Here is a 22229-nt window from a genome sequence, read left to right as displayed (position 1 = left end):
ATTCTGGATATTATCTGGCTCAACTCTTTTTCATGGCCTTGAGATCCTTCCTACAGTAAGGGGCTCAAAAACTGGACGTGCTTCTTTAACTGTGGTTTATCCGATGATCTGTATATGTTTAGCATTACCTCTGCATTTGTACTCTAAACCTAATTATAAAACCAATGATCCAATGTTTTTTTTTCTTTTAAATAACTTTATTAACTTCTCTTTCCATTTAAGATTTTATTTGAATCCCTAAATCTGTGTAGAGTTGAGTTTAACTCGTGCATTCTTTAGGTAATTGCATTGATGCACATTTTCAAATTGTTCTGTAGATAGATGAAGAGTTGGTGAAGAGCTCAGGAAAGTTTCTCATTTTGGACCGAATGCTACCGGAACTCAGCAGAAGAGGGCACAAGGTGATCTGTCTATCTCGTGTAGGGAGACGAGCTTTTCTATTCAGCTCAAATTGCTCACTCTTTGAACAATGCTAATTCACTCAAAGACAAGTAGGAAAAGCCAGCAATCAAATTGCTTATTTGGGACCAGCAGTGACCACAGGATTGACCTTTGAGGTGGGTAAGTTTTGGTCAATCCTGTGGTCACTGCTGGTCCCAAATAAGCAATTTGATTGCTGGCTTTTCCTACTTGTCTTTGAGTGAATTAGCATTGTACTGGTGGGATGTGGCGGGACACTAGTTGGAATGTGGTCTGTGGTAAATCAGTCCAGTGAGTCTTGCCTCCAGAAGCCCACTTTTGGCTAGGGCCTCAGTTTAAGTTGAATTACTTTCCTGGAATTTGCTTCTTTCAGTTGGTTCTTGGGTTATGTGCAAGCTCAGTGAACAGGTAAAGCCTTCAGTATCTGAGTAAAGTCTTCTAGTTTGTGTTTATTTCAAATTTATCTTCAGGCATCATTCAATGTGATTTTGCATTTTGTGCTACACACTAGTTCCAGGGCACCTCTGTTGGGTAAACGTAAATGATTGAGTGTTAAAACACTGACTGCTGCTACTCTACTGCCCGCAACATCTTCCATTCTAGATGAATTTAGAGTGGAGGCCCTCTCCAGCTCATCTTGTATGCAGCCTGCATACATCAGACTGAGCCCCAACTCGAAGAGGTGGCTGATCATTGATGCTGGCGGGTTCAGCCAGAACTGAACTTTGCTGCCGGAACCAAAGTCCTGGGAAACGGTAACCCCATGACCCAAGTTATTAACTGCAACCCATCACGATTGACTTGATCTGGGAGTGTAAAAACATATCTTGACTTGGATTAATGGTAAAAGGTGCAGTACAGAAGCAGTGTGGAGAAAACAAAGCTGGGAGTGTACAGGAAATTCTTTGTTATCCGGCATCAACGGGACCGGCGTGGTGCCGGTTTATCAAAAAGTCCGGATTACAGAGAGGTATAGTTTAAAAGGTACGAGTGCTCCATACACAGCAATAAATCCAGGCTTCCCTGTTGCTTAGCAACATGTGCAGGAACTCTGGCCACAGACCAAGTGTCCCTGCTGCTTAGCAACAAGTGCACGAACTCCAGTTACACAGCCACAGATCCGGGAACTGCCACTAATATGAAGTAAAACTTACCTGAACCTACTCCTGAATTTTGCCAGTTAACAGGTTTCCGGTTATTTGGGTGCCGGTTAAAAGAGAGTTTCCTGTAATTGAAGCGAAAGAAGAGGGCTACGAGTAAATTTAGAAACTTAAGGGGGGAGAAATTGGGTATAGCCCCGTTTGGGGCGCTAGTTCTGGCGAAGTGCAAAGCCTAGCGCCAGTTGCAAATTAGCGCCACCTGGCGTGATATTGAGTTGCAACGCCCCTAAAGGTGATTGTGGCGCTAAATCAGGCGCTGCACGCTACTCTTAAGGCGCTAACCCGGCGGCGCAACCCAATTTCGCGGCGGCGGGGCGCAGCGAGGGTGCTGTCAATAATCACTTTTACTGAGACACAGTGGCGCTGGCCAGCTCTTAAAGGGGCAGGTCAATTGTCATCACCAGACACACTCACTGCCTTGTAGGCCTTCAAAGCGGTGGGAGCCTACCTGTGGCGCACCAGCCTAGCAAGACATGGAAAGGGTGAGGCAGAGGGCGGAGCAACTCACTGATGGGGCATTGGATGCTTTGGTTGGTGCAGTGGAATCAAGGCCAACGAAGATGGTCGGAATGTGATTTGTTTTTGGACAGTCTCCCGGGTGTGAGAGGCAGTTATGTGTCAGTGTATTAGTTTTGCTTTCTGTTGCCATAGCTTTCTCATGTTTGAAGGAACCACATTTTGTTTAATGAAACACTTTCTTCATTTACAATGGCCATGCCTGCTATTTACATGCATCTTGCCCTTCACAGGCTTGGGGGTATCAGACCGGTTCCATTCCTGTTCTTGGAATGGCAGCAAGCATGCCGTGAGAGGGGCCTAGAAGCTACTTCTGATCAGCCTCTGACGCGCAGCCTGAGAAGAGCTGCTCGCGTAGAAGTTCAGGCCAGCAGGCATCCTCTCAGCCACCGACAGAGATGTCCTGCACCTTATCTGAGGCTGCAGATCTGGCTGAAGCAGCTGGCACAGCTCAGTCACCACCTCCTTTCTAAATCGCAGCCTTCTGACACACTGCTCCTCCAGCATGTTCATGTAGGAAAACTGCTGTCGGAAAACCCTGTCAGTGTAAGGTCTGCTGTGGCGACGTCTGTTGGCCCTTCTCCGTCTGGCCATGCCCGCCCCCCTCTCCCAGCGTCTCAGTGCCCTTTCCAGATGATTCAGCAGCAGGACGTTCCCCTCCAATGCAGCCCCCATAATAATTGCCCACAGGAAGGTTCCCCATTGTCAAGGCTCACCAACAGCAAGGTGATGGTCAGAAGGCTGAAGCTCGTCTGCCTGCGCTGGCTCAGTGGTCAAATGGCTCTCGGTGTGCAGCTCAGCAACTCTTTGTAGCTCTTGAGGAAGTTGTGCTCCAAAAATAGCTGCCACTTTTAAACCACACCAGTCCCCTTTAAATAAAGCTCCTCCAGCCCGAGAGCGACTTGGTAAGGTTCAGGTAAGCTGTCACTATTAGCGCCAGGCGCTACGGAGGGGGGCGCCACTGAATTTCCGGTCCGGGGCGCCCAAAAGGCGTTGCACACTGATGACATCATAATCAGCCTGCACCCATGAGCGGGCGCTAAGATTTAGCTCCAGCGCTAAATGCATGCTCAATATGGGGTGAGGCGCTAGGCGCCTTGCGCCCGCCGGAAATTGGCTAGCGCCCCACTTCTCGGCCTCTTTAGGCATTAATCGGTGGCACTAACAACCGAATTTCTCCCCCAAGGAGTTTAGACCCTTGAGTGACTTTTTTTAAAGTATGACCTATTTTGAAATGTCACTTTTAACATAGCTGTACATTTAAATGGTTTGTAATCTGTTGCTCTTTGATCATAAATGTCACCCTGTGGCTCGCCGATATTGACAGCTTGGCAGTGATATAGCCATGGGACCTAGGTGGCAGAGAATGAAACTCAAGCCTGCTTTTAACTCCCACCAAGCCACTTACTTTATTCTACTTTTATTTTTACAAGTAATACTCAATATTCCATGTCCACTGACCTATTCAGAGTTGTCCTGTGCTTGCTATCCATGCTGTTTGATTTTTTTCAGAAAGGGCTTCTCTGGGATATTCCTGTTTGTTTTTCGGCTTTATTCCGATATTTTTCTCTGGCCAGTGTCAAGGGTACTGCTGTAAGCAAGCCCTTGCTCCTGTGCATGCATTGTATCTGGTAATGTAGTAAGCCCAGGAGTGGAACAGGAATCCTTGTTGCCTTATTTAGCCATTTTTAGATTTTGGGAAGTGGAAGAATAAATAATTTTTCAGGTTGTGATGTAGACTATAACCTGCGGAGCAAGTTCATTAGAAGTAACAGATTAGCAGCAACAAGAGTGCAGTAAATCGGAAGTATCCGATATGCAGCTCAAGAACTCTGACCGCCTGGTTGTAGAAAAACCCAGAGACATTGGTCCTTTTTTGTGCTTGTTTCTTATTTGTTGTTGGTTTGTTCTGTTTTACTTTGTGGACTTGCAGATTTAGGAAGCACTGTTATTAAGTGCTGCGTCATTGCTGGATAAATCCCAAATCACAACAGCAAGATAGGTTGGTATCTGCAAATTAATAAGAGTATTGATTTAAACCTTGTATGTGCCAAACAAAGACAAAAGCTTGCCATCCCTGCAGTACTTTCCAGAACTTCATCTGCACCTCTTCAATATTAAACATGGCGTGACCCTTCACTAACTCTCTCTAATACTGAGCCTAGATCTTTAATGTCCGTAATGTCATTTACATGTGGAGCTTGTCAGACCCAGAGTCTCCACCACCATGTCAAATTGCCTCAAGAATTGAAACACATGCCACAAGGCTGCCCAATATTATTCTCGGTCACCTTTGAAGCTCAACCAGTAACCAAGCAAATCAAATGTGAATCTTTCAAAACCAAATGAAAGCTGGCAATCGTACATGGAATTAAAGTCATCAAGAATGTCTGCAGACTCGGCCCTGTGCTGTCAGCACATTCCACCAGGCACAAATCCATTTTGGTGCATATCCTATTTGAGCTAAAATATCACCCTGTTGGAGCATGTCCATCCCCTGCCATCCAGAAACATCCCTGCCCCAGTCTTTATTCCTGCTGGTGCATAACGTCACTGCCTCCTTTAAAAGCTTAACTTCAAGCTAACAGTTAATTGCCCCCAGCACATCTCCAAATCTTCAGTCTGAAGCCACTGCTGGCACGCTGCTGTGTTCTGACTGAGGACTCTGATTTGTTTTTAACAGGTGCTGATATTTTCTCAAATGACATCGATGCTGGACATCCTGATGGATTACTGCTACCTGAGGGACTACAAGTACAGCCGTCTGGACGGTTCCATGTCTTACATTATGCGTGAGGAAAATGTACGTTCCCCTGAGAGGCTGCAGATGGAATCTCTACTCTTCTGTCAGAAGACCAGCTGAAAGCCATTTTATATCTTGGCTTTCGGCATTCTGCTTTAAACCAACAAAAAACAGTGAAAGGATGCAGATATAAAAAAAAAAACTGCTTTTAACACTGGGAAATGCTACCAAAGAAATTAGATTTTTCATGCAAAATTCTTTGCTACTTTGAGATTTCAGTTTCCTGGGTTTGTAGGCAGCACAGGATATGATCAAGACTTGAAACAAGGATATTGAATCCAGAGCACCAGATAGGTGGAAGGGACACTCTGATAAAGCAATTAATATATCAATCCATACCGTTGTTTTTTTTTTTTTTTTTAAGTGGGAGGAGCTGAATTGGAAATAGGACTGGGGGGTTAAATACAGATAGAGGCGATCGAATGGGACCGAGGGTTACAGGGATCAATACAGATAGAGGTGATCGAGTGGGACCGAGGGCTACAGGGCTCAATACGGAGAGCTGCTGTGTGGTGGTTGAAATTTCCTGGGATGCTGGGAGCCTGGAAATGTCATTGGACAGAGATGTATAATCTGGGATTTGGTGGATGTTTGGCGGCGGGGGGGGGGGGGGGTGCGGTGCTGCGGTCATGGGGAAGAGAGCAAATCTGTGGAACCTGGTCTCGACTAGCAACCCAGAAGTTGAATTCAAATCCCACCTGATCAATTGCAAAATTTTATTTGGCAAATCGAGGAATTTCTAGGTGGCATCAGGAAAAGAAAATGACAGGAAAGCTGCTGGATTGGCAGAAATATCCAACTGGTTCACTGATGCCTTTCAGGTAAAGGAACCCGCCCCCCCCTTCAGTCTGGCCTTTAACCCTGCCACCCTCTCCAGTCTGACCTCTGAACCTACTGCCCCCCCGCCCCCCACCAAAAGGTCTGGCCTTTTAAAGCCGCCACCCATACTCGGTTTGGTTGCTGAACCTGTCTGTGTCTCTCTCCTTTCTCCCCCCCACCCCCCAAATCTGACCTCTGAACCTGCCCAGTTTGGCCTGCATGTGACCCAGTCCCACACTAAGTTGGGCTCTTGATGCCCTCAGGGTTACCAGGGATGGGTAATTAAATACTTTCGTCCCAGTGTTAGCCGCATCCCAAAATAGAACACCACTTGTCGAAGTGCTAGAATCATAGTGAGAAAGTGCTGAATTATCTTTCCTTGTACCTGCTTCATGTTCTGAAATTAGATTTAGTTTGCAGACAGCTTGAAATATCACCAGCGTGAGTTTTTGATGGGCAATGGTTTGGAGCACAATGCGTCTCAGTGGAGGGTTTTGTTTATAATCTCTGTGCCTCTGGTTCTTTTCCCAGATAAACAATTTCAACAAAGATCCTGAAGTCTTCATCTTTTTACTGAGCACTCGGGCTGGGGGTTTGGGCATTAACCTAACGGCAGCAGACACTGTCATTATATATGATAGTGACTGGGTAAGTACTGTTTCCAGACAGTTCCTTCGGGGCTTTGATGCCACTGGGTGAGTTTTGTGTTGATCCCGTGACCATCCATTTGATTGTTGAGCAACTTTGTTGTGTACTATATAGATTCTGCTGTAGCTGATCGGTAAAGTGATGTTAGTATTCTCATTTGGAGTCTGTTTTTACACTATGCCATTCACACTGCACATTCTGTGGCAGCTCGCGGTGACGTTTGCATTGCAGAAAGAGCACATTGAGCTGTCAAAAGCTAGAGTGAAGTAATGATGGTTACAGGTCTGCCAGTGGTGCTGGGAGCAATTTGAGATGCTGATTTGAGTGTCAATGAGGGGTACTTACCTGCCTTTTCCTACAGCATATTGGTGACCAGAGTGGTGCATAGAATCCATTTGTATTCTGCACTGTTATTGCATTGAGTTTGGAATGAGGAACTGAGTGACATCCCTCCTCCTGAGCACAAGAATTTGCAGGAAGATGCCATGAATAATGAGAAATTTGAATACTGATTGTCTAAGCACCTCCACCTCTTCACAGATGCAGCCATTTGAAATGAGGTTTCGGGGATGTTGGATATATTTGCATTGATCTCCGTACTGGATTTAACGTCCAAAGATCACATTTAACAGGAGGGCTACGTTTGCTAGCCTAGTGAGTAAAATCACTGCCTGGTGTGGTTTGATGTGAAGAATGGCCTCTTGTTGAAGCACCTGAGGACTGCCAGACTCATGGAGCTGTGCAAAAACAGCAGCTGCAGCCAATTTCCCAGGTCGTGTATGTATTACCTGACCTGTTCTTGTCATCAGCTGCTCATGTATTAATTGTTTCTACATCTTTTAAGTAACTCGCTTTGGTGGAACATTGCAAAGTTAGCGTAGGAAATAATGTTTGTTTAATGTTGAAACAGCATCAACATTGTGAAGTGTTAGCGTTAATAGGAAGCTGGTACCCATTTCAAATCTGTTGACTCAGTGACAGGCGGGGAATGATCAACCCCTGTTCTACTGAAACTTGAGGTCTCTCTCCTTCTCATTTCTTTCCAGAATCCACAGGCAGACCTTCAGGCTCAGGATCGGTGTCATCGGATTGGTCAGACCAAACCGGTTGTGGTATATCGCCTGGTAACTGCCAATACCATTGATGAGAAGATTGTGGAGAAGGCCACAGCCAAAAGGCGACTCGAAAAAATGGTTATTCATAAAAGTTGGTGTTTAAATGCAACATTTTCTTGGCGGGGAGGGTAGAGAGAACTTCATCTGACAACTCACTTGTTACCCTGTTCTCAATGAATGTGATTTACTTATTTTCTTTAACAGTGCAGCCTTTACTTTTATTTTGGGGAATAGAATACTTTCCATTTCAGGTGCCCATTGTCTGCATTAATGACTGACATGCCAGGTATAGCATGGGTTAGGGTAGAATAAGGAGACCTTCACAGAGTAACTTGGTGGCACAGTGGGTTGGATGTTGTCATAAGCCTCTGATATCTGGGCTCAAATCCAGGCCAGACTGATGGTATGAAAATATCACCTGTCTGTAAGGCTCCTATGTGAAATGTGTTTGGGCAGTCTGAATCTAGCTACTAGTGGAAATGGGCCTACCCTAAAACTGTCCCTAATTCGGCATTAATTGGCCATCTCAGTCAGGGCCCACAGGAAAACTGTTATGGGATTGGAGAAGGTATCACACTGGTGCAGTAGGGGGTGCTCTTCTCGGATTGGGGTTGAAGCATGTTGGGGCAGGGCAGACTCTGAATCTGGCTGTACTGTGCTTGGGTGTCTGACATGCCAAGAGTTCCCATTTCTCCAACACCAACATCCCTCACCCTGATCATGAGAAAATTAGAAACAGAGCTTTACTCTCCATCCAGAGATGTGCCTCTAACTCAACCACCAAAGAGCTATTTAATGCACCAGTATGACATTTTCCATTTACCACATTGGCCATCTTGTGGCCTTTGAGTTAGTGTACCAGTCAGGGACACTTTGTCCTGTTTGGCCCATGTCCACTTGGAATCGGATGGAAACTGTCGGACAAATTTCACGTATCCTTGCAGACCAAGGAGACTTGTGTCGTATCATTGTGGACTACATTTGAACCAAGGTTGTCGAGTTGAAAGGAGTGTGTCTAACCACTACACTGTCGAGTCCTCTAAACTTTGTACTCGTTTGTCTCATTCAGAATGGTCAAGTGTCTCTTTTTCTCAATTCCTGTTCAGATAAGTTCAAAGGGGGCAAGTCGGGCTTGAAGCAGTCTAGGAGCTGTCTGGATTCTACAGAGCTGCTGGAGTTACTGAAGTCTAGAGATCATGAAAGGTAAAGTAGATAAGCAATAGAAACTGCTTAACCTTTTGTGGAATTTTTTTGCAGCTTAGGGTCCAAATTGTAGTATAACATCACCTGCTGTGGCTAGAAATATTCCTTCAGTGGTCATTGTTACTCTGAACATTCCTCTTTCATCTGAAGCTGCAAAGTGTTGCTCTACACACTCATCCTCTTCCCTACATTCATACCACTTTCATTCCAGATTAATTGCACGGTCTCCTATTTTCTGCCCTAACTCATTCTTGTCCAGGACCTTAAAGTTGTGGAAGCCCAAGGGCCTTGGCCTTTCTCTTAGGATTCTCACTAATTTAAAAAATAGTTCATGGACAAGGCCCAAGGCATGAGCAGGCACCTACTCTACTCCACACTCATGTTGGATTGAGGCACTTTGCCAGGATATGGAGTGGAGTTTCCTTCCCTGTGAACACTAAGGGGGAGAAATTCAGTTGTTAGCGCCTTAAGAGGGCGATAAGTGGGGCGCGATGCGGCTAGCGCCCGGGCGCGGTGAGACCTGCGCCTCACGTGAAATTGAGCGGACATTTAGCGGCGACGCAAAACCGCAATGCCCGCTCAGCTGCGTACGCGGATCCTGACGTCATTTCATGCTGCACCGCCCTTGGGGCGCCCCGAACCGGAACTTCAGTGGCGCCTCCCTCCTTTCCGCCTGACGCTCCCAGCGACTGGTTGACTGGAACGGTTCCCAGTCGCTGTAGGGGCGCTATTTAAAGGGGGCCTCTTCCTGGCTTCTTTGTGGTAGCCATTTTTGGACCACTCCTTCTGTGTGAGAGAGAGAGATTTGCAGAGAGACAAAGGGAGAGAGCTTTCTGCATTGAGTCAGCGCTCGCAGAGGTACTTCTGGCTTCGGCCCAGAACTTTGTAGTTGGTTTGCTTTTTCACTGGCATAACCTTGAGTGGCCACATACTATGGGGGCTGCAATGGGTGGAAACGTTGGGTTTCTCCATTGCATTGCGAGGGCTCAGAGACGCCGAGAGAGAGTGCCAATCATGGCCAGACGGAGGAGGGCCAACAGGCGTCGGCACAGGAGACCTTACCCTCCCAGGGTATTCTGCCAACAGTTCTCATACCTCAACATGTCTGAGGAGCAGTGTTTTCGGAGGCTTCGATTCAGCAGGGAGGTGGTCACTGAGCTCTGCCACCTGCTACAGCCAGATCTGCAGCCTCAACTGAGGAGCAGGACGTCTGTCGGTGGCAGTGAAGGTGACAGTGGCTCTCAACTTCTATGCCACCGGCTCCTTCCAATCCGCTACTGGGGGCATTGCTAATGTCTCCCAGTTTGCGGTGCATTGCTGCATCCGCCAAGTCATGAATGCCCTCTTTAAAAGGAGACGTCAGTACATTTCCTTCCCCATGACCCTGGACAAGCAGCAAGAGCGCGCAATGAGATTTGCAAGAATAGCGGGCTTCCCCATGGTCCAGGGCGCAATTGACTGCACGCATGTGGCTTTGCAGGCGCCGCAAGAGAATGCCGAGGATTACCGCAACCGGAAGGGGTTCCATTCGTTGAACGTCCAGTTGGTGTGTGACCACAGACAGCTGATACTAGCTTTCAATGCCCGCTTTCCAGGCAGCAGCCCGACTCCTTCATCCTGCGCCAGACTTCTGTGGCAGACCTTTTCGAAGCCCCGGCTCACCCAGGAGGCTGGCTTCTCGAGGACAAGGGCTATCTTCTGTGCACCTGGCTGATGACCCCGCTCCGTGCGCCCAGCACCCCTGCTGAAGAACGATACAATGAGTGCCATCAAGCGACCAGGAACATCATTGAGCACACAATCGGCGTGCTAAAGCAACGGTTCTGCTGTCTGGACCATTCCGGGGGAGCCCTTCAGTACTCACCTGAGCGAGTCTCCCATTTCGTTGTAGTGTGCTGCATGCTGCATAACCTGGCAATCCTCAGGACTCAGCCACTGCCACCAGACATTGGAGCACCAGTGGAGGAGGAGGAGGAGGAGCAGCACCAGGATGGGAGGGGGGCACAAAGTGCAAGGGCCGTCCGTCAGCAGCTTATTGCAAGTCGGTTCTAGGCCCCCTCTGAGGGAATGGCTTGTGCCTTTGAAAGAACATGAATGGAACCGTTCCGCAACCCTTGAGCCGGTCAAGGCAACAAATAGTTCAAAGATCAAACATGCACAATCTGAATAAAGACACTTCTTTATTTAACAAACTGTGTGCCCTTCCCGCATGACAAAGTAATAGAGAGAAACCCCAAAAAAAGCAGTCAGACACATAACTGGCTCTCACAACCTGGAGACAATGAACAAAAGAGTAAACAAACAATGACCACGATCCTCGTCCTTCGCTAAAAAAATTAACAGCATTTTGCCACACCTCCTACTTTTTGCCCTTCGAGGGTGATCTGCTTCACTTGTGAGATTGGCCCCTTCCCACCCTGCAGCTCCTCCGCTCTGGGACCCCAGTGGCTGCAGCAAGGCTGGGGGAAGGCTGCTGAGTGTCAGAAACTGAGTCGGCAGATGCCCTTGAGGTACGGCCTGGACCAGCTCTGGGCCTGGAGGGCCCGGCTGCTGACTGCTCCAACTCTGCATGGGCAACAGCAGTCTGTCCTACAGGTGGTGGCAGCTGCAGTGGAGAAGTGACAGTGTTGGCAGCAGGAATGCTGCCATCCTGACAGGACAGCCACTCCCTGGTCGGACGACACACTGGCACTCCCACGGGGCAGCACTGCAGCATGCGGAGCAATCTGCTGAAGCACAGACTGCTGGCCTGCTGCGGTGCGGCGAGGGCCCTGGCGATTCGTGCCCAATCCAGCGAGGGTGGCAGCAGTCACTGCTCGTGTGGCCTCAATCTGCGTCTGCATCAGACCAGCCACTGACTGCATTGCACCACTAAGCACTTGCGTGGAAACCACCTGTGCTGCACCGAAGTCCTGCAGACTTGTTGCCTGTGCTGCCCCGAAGTCCTGGACACTCCTTGCCAGTGTCTCAATGGATTCGGGCATCCTTGCCACTGCAGCCATGAGCTCAGTGTGCCTGTGCTCCGCCTGGGCGCCCATTTCAGCGAGGAGCCGCACCTCTTCTGCGCTCACTGTAGCAGGACTGGAGGCCAGACTCTCCAGGGAGAAGGCCGCCGAGCTTCCCTACCGCCCCCCCCCCCCCCCAACCGTGTTGCTGCAGCCCGCTGGGCCCCGGAGCTTCACCCTCCTCAGACCCTTCCCCCCCACCCCCCACTGCTCCCCTCCAGGGAAGACGTGTTCCCATTATGGCCATGGGCTGCCTCACCTGGCGAATCAGCATCTGAAAGCAGGCAGGTACAAGACTTGCTTTAGCGTGAGGACAGGGCGGCAGCGAGGGAGGCATGAGTGCTGCAATGCACTGTATTGGTTCGATAGTGGCAAAGGATGCTGGTGTGAGGCACAAGTGGAAGGAGAGAGGTCAAAAAGGTGATGACCTTACCATTGCTGTCCAGAACGGGGTCGGCATCTCCAGTGGCGACGGGGCCAATCATCCGGCCTGCCATAATCTGCTGGACTCGCTGCTCCAGATCGCTGAGGTCTTGAAGGTGAGGCTGGCCTCCCCCGGTCCGTTACTGCTGCCTCCTGTTATGGGCCAGTTTGCCCTGTAAGAGAAAGGACGGGCTCTGAGTACAGTGTGAAGCCCTGATCTTGGCTGCACTGCCTCCCATGGTGGAATAGCCCTTAGTGTGTAAAGTGCTGAATGTGCGTGTGAGTTTCATGAAAGGCCCATAGGTGTTGGATGAGGGCTGGGCATTGGGGCTTTCAGGACCCTTTGGCCATAGAGTGAGGTGGACATGCAGGAATGAAGAGGGTACTCACCCTGACGACCCGAGTGAGGTCGTTGAACTTCTTCCTGCATTGCACAGGGGTCCTAGGCACCACGCTGCTGGCGGTCACTCTGTGAGCCACCTCCCTCCAAGCTTTGCGATAGTCGTTGGGCAGCGGCCTCCTGCCACTGTCCGGAAACAGGATAGATCGCCTGTGCTCCACTGCGCCAACCAGAACCTGCAGGGCCCCCTCACTGAACCGCTGCGCTCGCTCCCTGGCCCTCTCCATGGTCCTAGGCGTTAGAATGTGGCAGCAGGTCTGTCTAGGCCGAGAATCAGGGCTCCAATGCGCAGGGTGTGGCTGCAATCCAAGATCGAACCTCCCCTTTAAGAGCTGACCGGTGCCAGCATGTCTGCGTGCAATCGCTAACTGGCCGCACCTGCGCTGCGCCCGCCCTCGGTGGTAGCGCCTCGCCTGTTTTAGCGCTCCAAGCACCTGGGGCGAAGCAGGTCAATTTAGCAGTAGGTGGCGATAATTTGTGCCGGGCGCTAAATTTCGCGCCCGCTCGAGTATAACGCCCCAAACGTGGCAATACTGAATTTCTCCCCCTAAATGTTTCTCCGTAGTTCTTAGCTGGGCTCCAAAGTGTGTCCATACTGAATGAGTTTTGTCTGGATGTGCAGTGGAGTTTGAACTCTGGTGTTTTTTCCTATGTTTCCAATCAGAAGAAAACAATTTGTCACAGATTCATCTGACCTTGAGTCTTGTGTTAGTTGCTGCATTGATTAATTGATTGACTGTTTATTGCAGTTGATCCTAATTGATTTGGTGGCTACTAGTTAAGTGAGACTATCCACTCCTTTCCAAGCCTCACTTGTCTAAATATTTTGTAAATCTTCCCAACAGAGTGGTGAAGGGATCTACTGAAAAAGTGATGAGTGATGTTGACCTTCAGGCCCTGTTAGATCGCAGCGACCTCCTCAGTAAGTAGTTGGACACATTCATTACACTCAACCCGTGTCAATGTTTATATTGAGCATCCATTTTAGTGTGAACAATACTCCACAACCCCACATCCCTCAGTATTAGTGAACAATACTCCCCACCCCTACATCCCTCAGTATTAGTGTGAACAATACTCCCCACCCCTACATCCTTCAGTATTGGTGTGAACAATACTCGCCACCCCTACATCCCTCAGTATTAGTGTAAAAAATACTCCCCACCCCTACATCACTCCGTATTAGTGAGCAATACTCCCCACCCCTACATCCCCCAGTATTAGTGAACAATACTCCCCACCCCTACATCCCTCCGTATTAGTGAACAATACTCCCCACCCCTACATCCCTTAGTATTAGTGAACAATACTCGCCACCCCTACATCCCCCAGTATTAGTATAAACAATACTCCCCACCCCTACATCCCTCCGTATTAGTGTGAACAATACTCCCCACCCCTACATCCTTCAGTATTGGTGTGAACAATACTCGCCACCCCTACATCCCTCAGTATTAGTGTAAAAAATACTCCCCACCCCTACATCACTCCGTATTAGTGAGCAATACTCCCCACCCCTACATCCCCCAGTATTAGTGAACAATACTCCCCACCCCTACATCCCTCAGTATTAGTGAACAATACTCCCCACCCCTACATCCCTTAGTATTAGTGAACAATACTCGCCACCCCTACATCCCCCAGTATTAGTATAAACAATACTCCCCACCCCTACATCCCTCAGTATTAGTGTGAACAATACTCCCCACCCCTACATCCCTCCGTATTAGTGTGAACAATACTCCCCACCCCTACATCCCTCAGCATTAGTGAACAATACTCCCCACCCCTACATCCCTCAGGATTAGTGAACAATACTCTACATCCCTCAGGATTAGCGAACAATACTCCCCACCCCTACATCCCTCAGGATTAGTGAACAATACTCCCCACCCCTACATCCCTTAGTATTAGTGAACAATACTCGCCACCCCTACATCCCCCAGTATTAGTATAAACAATACTCCCCACCCCTACATCCCTCAGTATTAGTGTGAACAATACTCCCCACCCCTACATCCCTCCGTATTAGTGTGAACAATACTCCCCACCCCTACATCCCTCAGCATTAGTGAACAATACTCCCCACCCCTACATCCCTCAGGATTAGTGAACAATACTCTACATCCCTCAGGATTAGCGAACAATACTCCCCACCCCTACATCCCTCAAGATTAGTGAACAATGCTCCCCACCCCTAAATCCCGCAGTATTAGTGTGAACAATACTCCCCACCCCTACATCCTTCAGGATTAGTGAACAATACTCCCCACCCCTACATCCGTCAATAGTAGTGAACAATACTCCCCACCCCTAAATCCCTCAGTATGAGTGTGAACAATACTCCCCACCCCATCATCCTTCAGTATTAGTGTGAACAATACTCCCCACCCCTACAATACTCCTCACCCCTACATCCCTCAGTATTAGTGTGAACAATACTCCCCACCCCTACATCCCTCAGTATTAGTGAACAATACTCCCCATCCCTACATCCCTCAGTATTAGTGTGAACAATACTCCCCACCCCTACATCTCTCGGTATTGGTGAACAATACTCCCCACCCCTATATCCCTCAATATTAGTAAACAATACTCCCCACCCCTACATCCTTCAGTATTAGTGAGCAATACTCCCCACCCCTACATCCCTCAGGATTAGTGAACAATACTCCCCACCCCTAAATCCCTCAGTATTAGTGTGAACAATCCTCCCCACCCCTGCATCCCTCAGTATTAGTGAACAATACTCCCCACCCCTACATCCGTCAATATTAGTGAACAATACTCCCCACCCCTATATCCCTCAGTATTAGTGAACAAGATTCCCCACCCCTATATCCCTCAGTATTAGTGAACAATACTGCCCACCCCTAAATCCCTCAGTATTAGTGTGAACAATACTCCTCACTCCTACATACCTCAGTATTAGTGAACAATACTCCCCACCCCTATATCCCTCAATATTAGTAAACAATACTCCCCACCCCTACATCCCCCAGTATTAGTGTGAACAATACTCCCCACCCCTACATCCTTCAGTATTTGTGTGAACAATACTCCCCACCCCTACATCCCCCAGTATTAGTGTGAACAATATTCCCCACCCCTACATCCCTCAGCATTAGTGAACAATACTCCCCACCCCTACATCCTGCAGTATTAGTGTGAACAATACTCCCCACCCCTACATCCTTCAGTATTAGTGAGCAATACTCCCCACCCCAACATCCCTCAGGATTAGTGAACAATACTCCCCACCCCTAAATCCCTCAGTATGAGTGTGAACAATACTTCCCACCCCTACATCTCTCAGTATTGGTGAACAATACTCCCCACCCCTATATCCCTCAATATTAGTAAACAATACTCCCCACCCCTAAATCCCTCAGTATGAGTGTGAACAATACTCCCCACCCCTACATCCCTCAGTATTATAGTGAACAATACTCCCCACCCCTATATTCCTCAGTATTAGTGTGAACAATACTCCCCACCCCATCATCCTTCAGTATTAGTGTGAACAATACTCCCCACCCCTACAATACTCCTCACCCCTACATCCCTCAGTATTAGTGTGAACAATACTCCCCACCCCTACATCCCTCAGTATTAGTGAACAATACTCCCCATCCCTACATCCCTCAGTATTAGTGTGAACAATACTCCCCACCCCTACATCTCTCGGTATTGGTGAACAATACTCCCCACCCCTATATCCCTCAATATTAGTAAACAATACTCCCCACCCCTATATCCCTCAGTATTAGTGAACAATACTCCCCACCCCTATATCCCTCAGTATTAGTGAACAATACTCCCCACCCCTAAATCCCTCAGTATGAGTGTGAACAATACTCCCCACCCCTACATCCCTCAGTATGAGTGTGAACAATACTCCCCACCCCTACATACCTCAGTATTAGTGAACAATACTCCTCACCCCTACATCCCTCAGTATTAGTGTGAACAATACTCCCCACCCCTACATCCCTCAGTATTAGTGAACAATACTCCCCATCCCTACATCCCTCAGTATTAGTGTGAACAATACTCCCCACCCCTACATCTCTCGGTATTGGTGAACAATACTCCCCACCCCTATATCCCTCAATATTAGTAAACAATACTCCCCACCCCTACATCCTTCAGTATTAGTGAGCAATACTCCCCACCCCTACATCCCTCAGGATTAGTGAACAATACTCCCCACCCCTAAATCCCTCAGTATTAGTGTGAACAATCCTCCCCACCCCTGCATCCCTCAGTATTAGTGAACAATACTCCCCACCCCTACATCCGTCAATATTAGTGAACAATACTCCCCACCCCTATATCCCTCAGTATTAGTGAACAAGATTCCCCACCCCTATATCCCTCAGTATTAGTGAACAATACTGCCCACCCCTAAATCCCTCAGTATTAGTGTGAACAATACTCCTCACTCCTACATACCTCAGTATTAGTGAACAATACTCCCCACCCCTATATCCCTCAATATTAGTAAACAATACTCCCCACCCCTACATCCTTCAGTATTTGTGTGAACAATACTCCCCACCCCTACATCCCCCAGTATTAGTGTGAACAATACTCCCCACCCCTACATCCTTCAGTATTTGTGTGAACAATACTCCCCACCCCTACATCCCCCAGTATTAGTGTGAACAATACTCGCCACCCCTATATCCCTCAATATTAGTGAACAATACTCCCCACCCCTATATCCCTCAGTATTAGTGTGAACAATACTCCCCACCCCTAAATCCCTCAGTATTGGTGAACAATACTCCCCACCCCCATATCCCTCTATTAGTAAACAATACTCCCCACCCCTACATCCTTCAGTATTAGTGTGAACAATATTCCCCACCCCTACATCCCTCAGCATTAGTGAACAATACTCCCCACCCCTACATCCTGCAGTATTAGTGTGAACAATACTCCCCACCCCTACATCCTTCAGTATTAGTGAGCAATACTCCCCACCCCAACATCCCTCAGGATTAGTGAACAATACTCCCCACCCCTAAATCCCTCAGTATTAGTGTGAACAATACTCCCCACCTCTACATCCCTCAGTATTAGTGTGAACAATACTTCCCACCCCTACATCTCTCAGTATTGGTGAACAATACTCCCCACCCCTATATCCCTCAATATTAGTAAACAATACTCCCCACCCCTACATCCTTCAGTATTAGTGTGAACAATACTCCCCACTCCTACATCCCTCAGTATTATAGTGAACAATACTCCCCACCCCTACATCCTTCAGTATTAGTGTGAACAATACTGCCCACTCCTACATCCCTCAGTATTAGTGAGCAATACTCCCCACCCCTACATCCCCCAGTATTAGTGAACAATACTTCCCACCCCCACATCCCTCAGTATTAGTGAGCAATACTCCCCACCCCTACATCCCTCAGTATTGGTGTGAATAATAATACCCAACAACAACTTGCATTTATATAGTACCTTTTAATGTAGCAAAATGTCCCACAGCACTTCACAAGATTGCTGTTAATCAAAATTTGACACCGAGCCACTGAAGGAGATATCAGGACAGATGACCAAAAGCTTGGTCAAAGAGGTAGATTTTATGGAGCATCTTAAAGGAGGAAAGAGAGGTGGAGAGATTTAGGGCAGGAATTCCAGAGCTTGGGGCCTAGGCAACTGAAGGCATAGCCACCAGTGGTGGAGCGATTAAAGTTGGGGATGTGCAAGGTGCCAGAATTGGAAGAACATAGCGATCTTGAAGGCTTTTAGGGCTGGAGGAGGTTAGGCCATGGAGGGATTTGCAGACAAGGATGAGAATTTTAACATTCAGGCGTTGCTGGACCAGGAACCAATGTAGGTTTGCAAGCACAGGGGTGATATGTGAACGGGACTTGGTGTGAATTAAGATACAGGCAGCAGAGTTTTGGATGAGCGCAAGTTTCTGTGGGGTGGAAGATGGGAGGCCAGCTAGGAGAGCGTTGGAATCGTCCTGTCTGGAGGCAACGAGGGCCTGGAAGAGGGTTTCAGCAGCAGATGAGCGGAGGCAGGGTCGGAGTCACGTGATGTTACGGAGGTGGAAGTAGGCGGTCTCGGCGACGGAGCAGATATGTGGGGGTTTTGAGGAGTGGGGTGATGATGGCAGATTTGAAGGGGAGGGGGACAGTACCTGAGGGGAGGGAACCGTTAACATCAGTTAACGTGAGGGCCCGGAAGGGAAGTGAAAAATACTCCCCACCCCTACATCCCTTAGCTTTACTTGTCTTAAAAACAATTTCCTGTAAAGGTAAGCACAGAGCAGTATTGATTTGCACAGGTACTGGAGGGATGCACTGTTGGGCTTCTGAAATGTTGCTTGGAATTGTTTTTCAGTGAGACATATCTTCAGCTTGTACAAGCCATTGCTGGTGTGATCTATGTTGTACTTAATTGTTTTCTTACAGAAGAAATGAAGAAACGTGCCTCGGGAATCAAAAGCCTGACACAGAAGGTTTTCAAAGTACTTGACAGTGATGATATGAATGCAGGAATCCAACTGTGTGGTCTGTGAGAGATGGCTGGAGACATCTCTTTAGCCAGGTGTTAGTTGCACCTCCCCATCCTGCTCTCCCCTGTAGGGAAGAGCTCTAGTTTTAGCAAGTTGCTGGAGTGCAGAGTTAGGATCAGCCTGCATTCTTAAGGTTATTGATCTTACAAGCCATCCTGTAAAGTTTTTAAAGCAGGGCTTTTTTTTTTATAGTGATTTTGTTTTTTGCACAGTAGGTTACCGATGCAGATTTTTTTCAGTTTGAGACTTATTGCTGCCTGGAATATGAATAATGAGCTTAATTTCAAACCATTGACCATGGTGCAGGTGGAATGGGAGAGTAAAGAGTGAAATTGTTTTTTTTTGCCTTGTCACAAGTATCTGGCACTCTTACCCTCAAGATATTTGCACATTTATGATCTCAGCAGAGGCCCTGTTGAAGAGAAATAGGAAGTTGACAGTCTGCAGTTTGGTGGGAGTTTGCCAGGAGTGCCAGTGTGTGCCTTTCGTTTGTCGTTAACACCAGTCATTGGTTGTTGACATCTGATCCAGAACTGGAAAATCTGGCAGCATACCATTGTTTTTTTTAATTTTCATTGTCTTCCCTCGCCCTCGTAAGACAATTTGCCACCACTGATTTTATCTTGTTTTAAAATAAATCGGCACCGGGGATGGTGTCGCTGGGCCCTGCTGCTCTCCTGCGGACAATGCTACAGTCCCTGATTTATAAATCGCAGTGTGAGATTTTCTCCCCTACCCCTTTTTTGATTTGCATGTCGAACATACCAGCGGTGAAATTTGTGAAACAGTTTGACAGCTGCCAAGTTTCTTGCTCTCTCTGCTCTTCCTCCCCTGCCCCCGGGTTAATCGCCACAATTTGAGGCCAAGGATTGCCAGTTTAACTTGCTCATTCCCACAGGATGAGGCCTGTTGTTCACCCAAGCACTTCTTGTTTTGTAGTTAGAATTCCAGGAGAGCAGAATGGAAGTGGAAACCTTACTGAGCACTGCTTGCTGCCCCTGCTTTCCAGTTGCAATATGATGCCACATCTATTGGATCCAGGGCTGTGGGATGGGAGCTGCCATTGAGTACTACCTCCAATAATAGCTCTTAGGATCATGAAAACCCAGCTCTCAGGAGCAGTTGGATGTGTAGATTTTCTCGTTTTTACTTTGGTGCCATTGTTGGCGACAGTTCCTGTGTGAAGTGAGCAGAATGAAAGGCTAGTTAGCGGTGATTGTGACATATTAAACCTGCTGCAAATTAAGAAATGCAACCCCTCAAATTTCAGTTTCCTTGGGCAAGAGTTGTGCTGCTGTTTCTTTAAAACCATTGGGGCTTGGGTAATTGCACAGGGGTTAAATCAGGACCTACAGAAAATACATGGGGAAGAGGTTTGTCGTACCTGTATACTGCAGCTCTAGTTTACTGCTTAGATGAGGCTTACTACAAACCGATGCCTAGCACTACAAATAGGAGACTGATTCCCACTTGGGAAAAGCTGGAGGACCAGAATGCTTCAGCATTGTTGGGACCAGGACCTTCCACTCACCTCACACTTCAGTCCTGATATGTGTCGAATGCTGATGTATAAACTGTACAAAAAATTGTTTTTTTATTAGAAATAAACCTTTCGAATTGGTCACAGTACTGGTGTTTTATTCCATATTACAAATCCAATTTTAGAGATACTTTATTCTGCACTAGACTATATCCTGTGGCGTTGCTCATGGCGGGTTCAGAGGATGTTCTAGAACATGCATAAGAACATTATATGTAGAAGTAGGAGTGGTTCATTTGGCCCCTCGAGCCCGCTCCACCATTCAATAAGATCATGGCTGATCTGATCTTGGCTCAACTCCACTTCCCTGCCCACTCCCCATAACCCTTGACTCCCTTACCTTTCAAAAATCTGTCTCTCTCCGCCTTAAATATATTCAATGACCCAGCCTCCACAGCTCTCTGGGGAAGAGAATTCCAAAGATTCATGACCCTCAGAGAAGAAATTCCTCCTCATTTCTGATTTAAAAGGGTGCACCCTTATTCTGAAATGATGCCCCCTAGTTCTAGATTCCCCCACGAGGGGAAACATCCTCTCTGCATCTACCTGGTCAAGCCCCTTCAGAATCTTGTGTTTCAATAAGATCCCCTCTCATTCTTTTAAACTCCGATGAGTATAGGCCCAACCTGCTCAACCTTTCTTCATAAGACAATCCCTTCATCTCCGGAATTAACCTCGTGAACCTTCTCTGAACTGCCTCCAGTGCAAGTATATCCTTCCTTAAATAAGGAGACCAAAACTGTACGTAGTACTCCAGGTGTGGTCTCGCCAATGCCCTGTACAGTTGTAACAGGACTTCCCTACTTTTATACTCCATTCCCTTTGCAATAAAGGCCAACACTCCATTTGCCTTCCTAATTACTTGTCGTACCTGCATGCTAACTTTTTGTGATTCATGTACAAGGTCCCCCAGATCCCCCTCTACCTCAGCATTTTGTAATCTCTCCCATTTTAAATAATTTGCTTTTTTATTTTTCCTACCAAAGTGGATAACCTTGCATTTTCCCACATTAAATACTATCTGCCAGATTTTTGCCCACTCACTTAGCCTATCTATATCCCTTTGGAGATTCTTTGCGTCCTCCACACAATTTGCCTTCCCACCTATCTTTGTATCATCAGCAAATTTGGCTACACAGAAGCGTAAACATTTGAGCATTTAGTGCACAGTTGGTTATAGGGAGATCTGCGTCATTGTTCATGTGCAAATGTTTTTCAGAAATTTGACACCATCTTCTTGCAACTCTTCTTCCCCTCTCACTTGTCTTTGTTTTCTGCTTGTCTTCCACTCTTACTCCCTCTCTCCCTATGCCTCACATGTCTGTGTTTAACTATTTATCACTTTTCCTTACTTTAAGTCTCCTTCACTGCCTCCTTTCTGTCCTGTATGATTGTCACGCATTTTCCAGTACTGAATTTTTGTGTCTTGTCTTTACATAAAGAAAAAGAGCTTCCATGTACAAGGTGCCTTGTGTCCTTGGGACATCGCAAAGCAGCCAGTGAATTATCTTTTGAAGTGCAGTTACTGTTATGTAGACAAATGCAGCAGTTAATTTATGCACAGCAAGGTCGCACAAAACAGCAATTGAGATGAATGACCAATTAATCTGTTTTGGTGATAGTTGAGGAA

General features: G+C 47.4%; 1 protein-coding gene across 1 annotated transcript in view; it reads left to right on the top strand.

The window, feature by feature from the left end:
- Positions 1-20686, top strand: part of hells (helicase, lymphoid specific) — a 62547-nt gene extending 41861 nt beyond the window's left edge. The window contains exons 17-23 of the mRNA XM_085995023.1: positions 318-401; positions 4780-4899; positions 6250-6366; positions 7413-7572; positions 8588-8684; positions 13358-13434; positions 18956-20686. Coding sequence (XP_085851149.1) covers positions 318-401; positions 4780-4899; positions 6250-6366; positions 7413-7572; positions 8588-8684; positions 13358-13434; positions 18956-19062 — 762 coding nt within the window. The 3' untranslated portion in view covers positions 19063-20686. The remainder of the gene's footprint in view (positions 1-317; positions 402-4779; positions 4900-6249; positions 6367-7412; positions 7573-8587; positions 8685-13357; positions 13435-18955) is intronic.
- The last annotated feature ends 1543 nt before the right edge of the window (positions 20687-22229 follow it).

This window comes from Somniosus microcephalus, chromosome 8 (assembly GCF_052327205.1).
Source record: "Somniosus microcephalus isolate GS21.2 chromosome 8, FLI_Smic_1.0, whole genome shotgun sequence".
NCBI lineage: Eukaryota > Metazoa > Chordata > Chondrichthyes > Squaliformes > Somniosidae > Somniosus > Somniosus microcephalus.
This window is presented reverse-complemented; position numbering and strand designations above follow the sequence as displayed.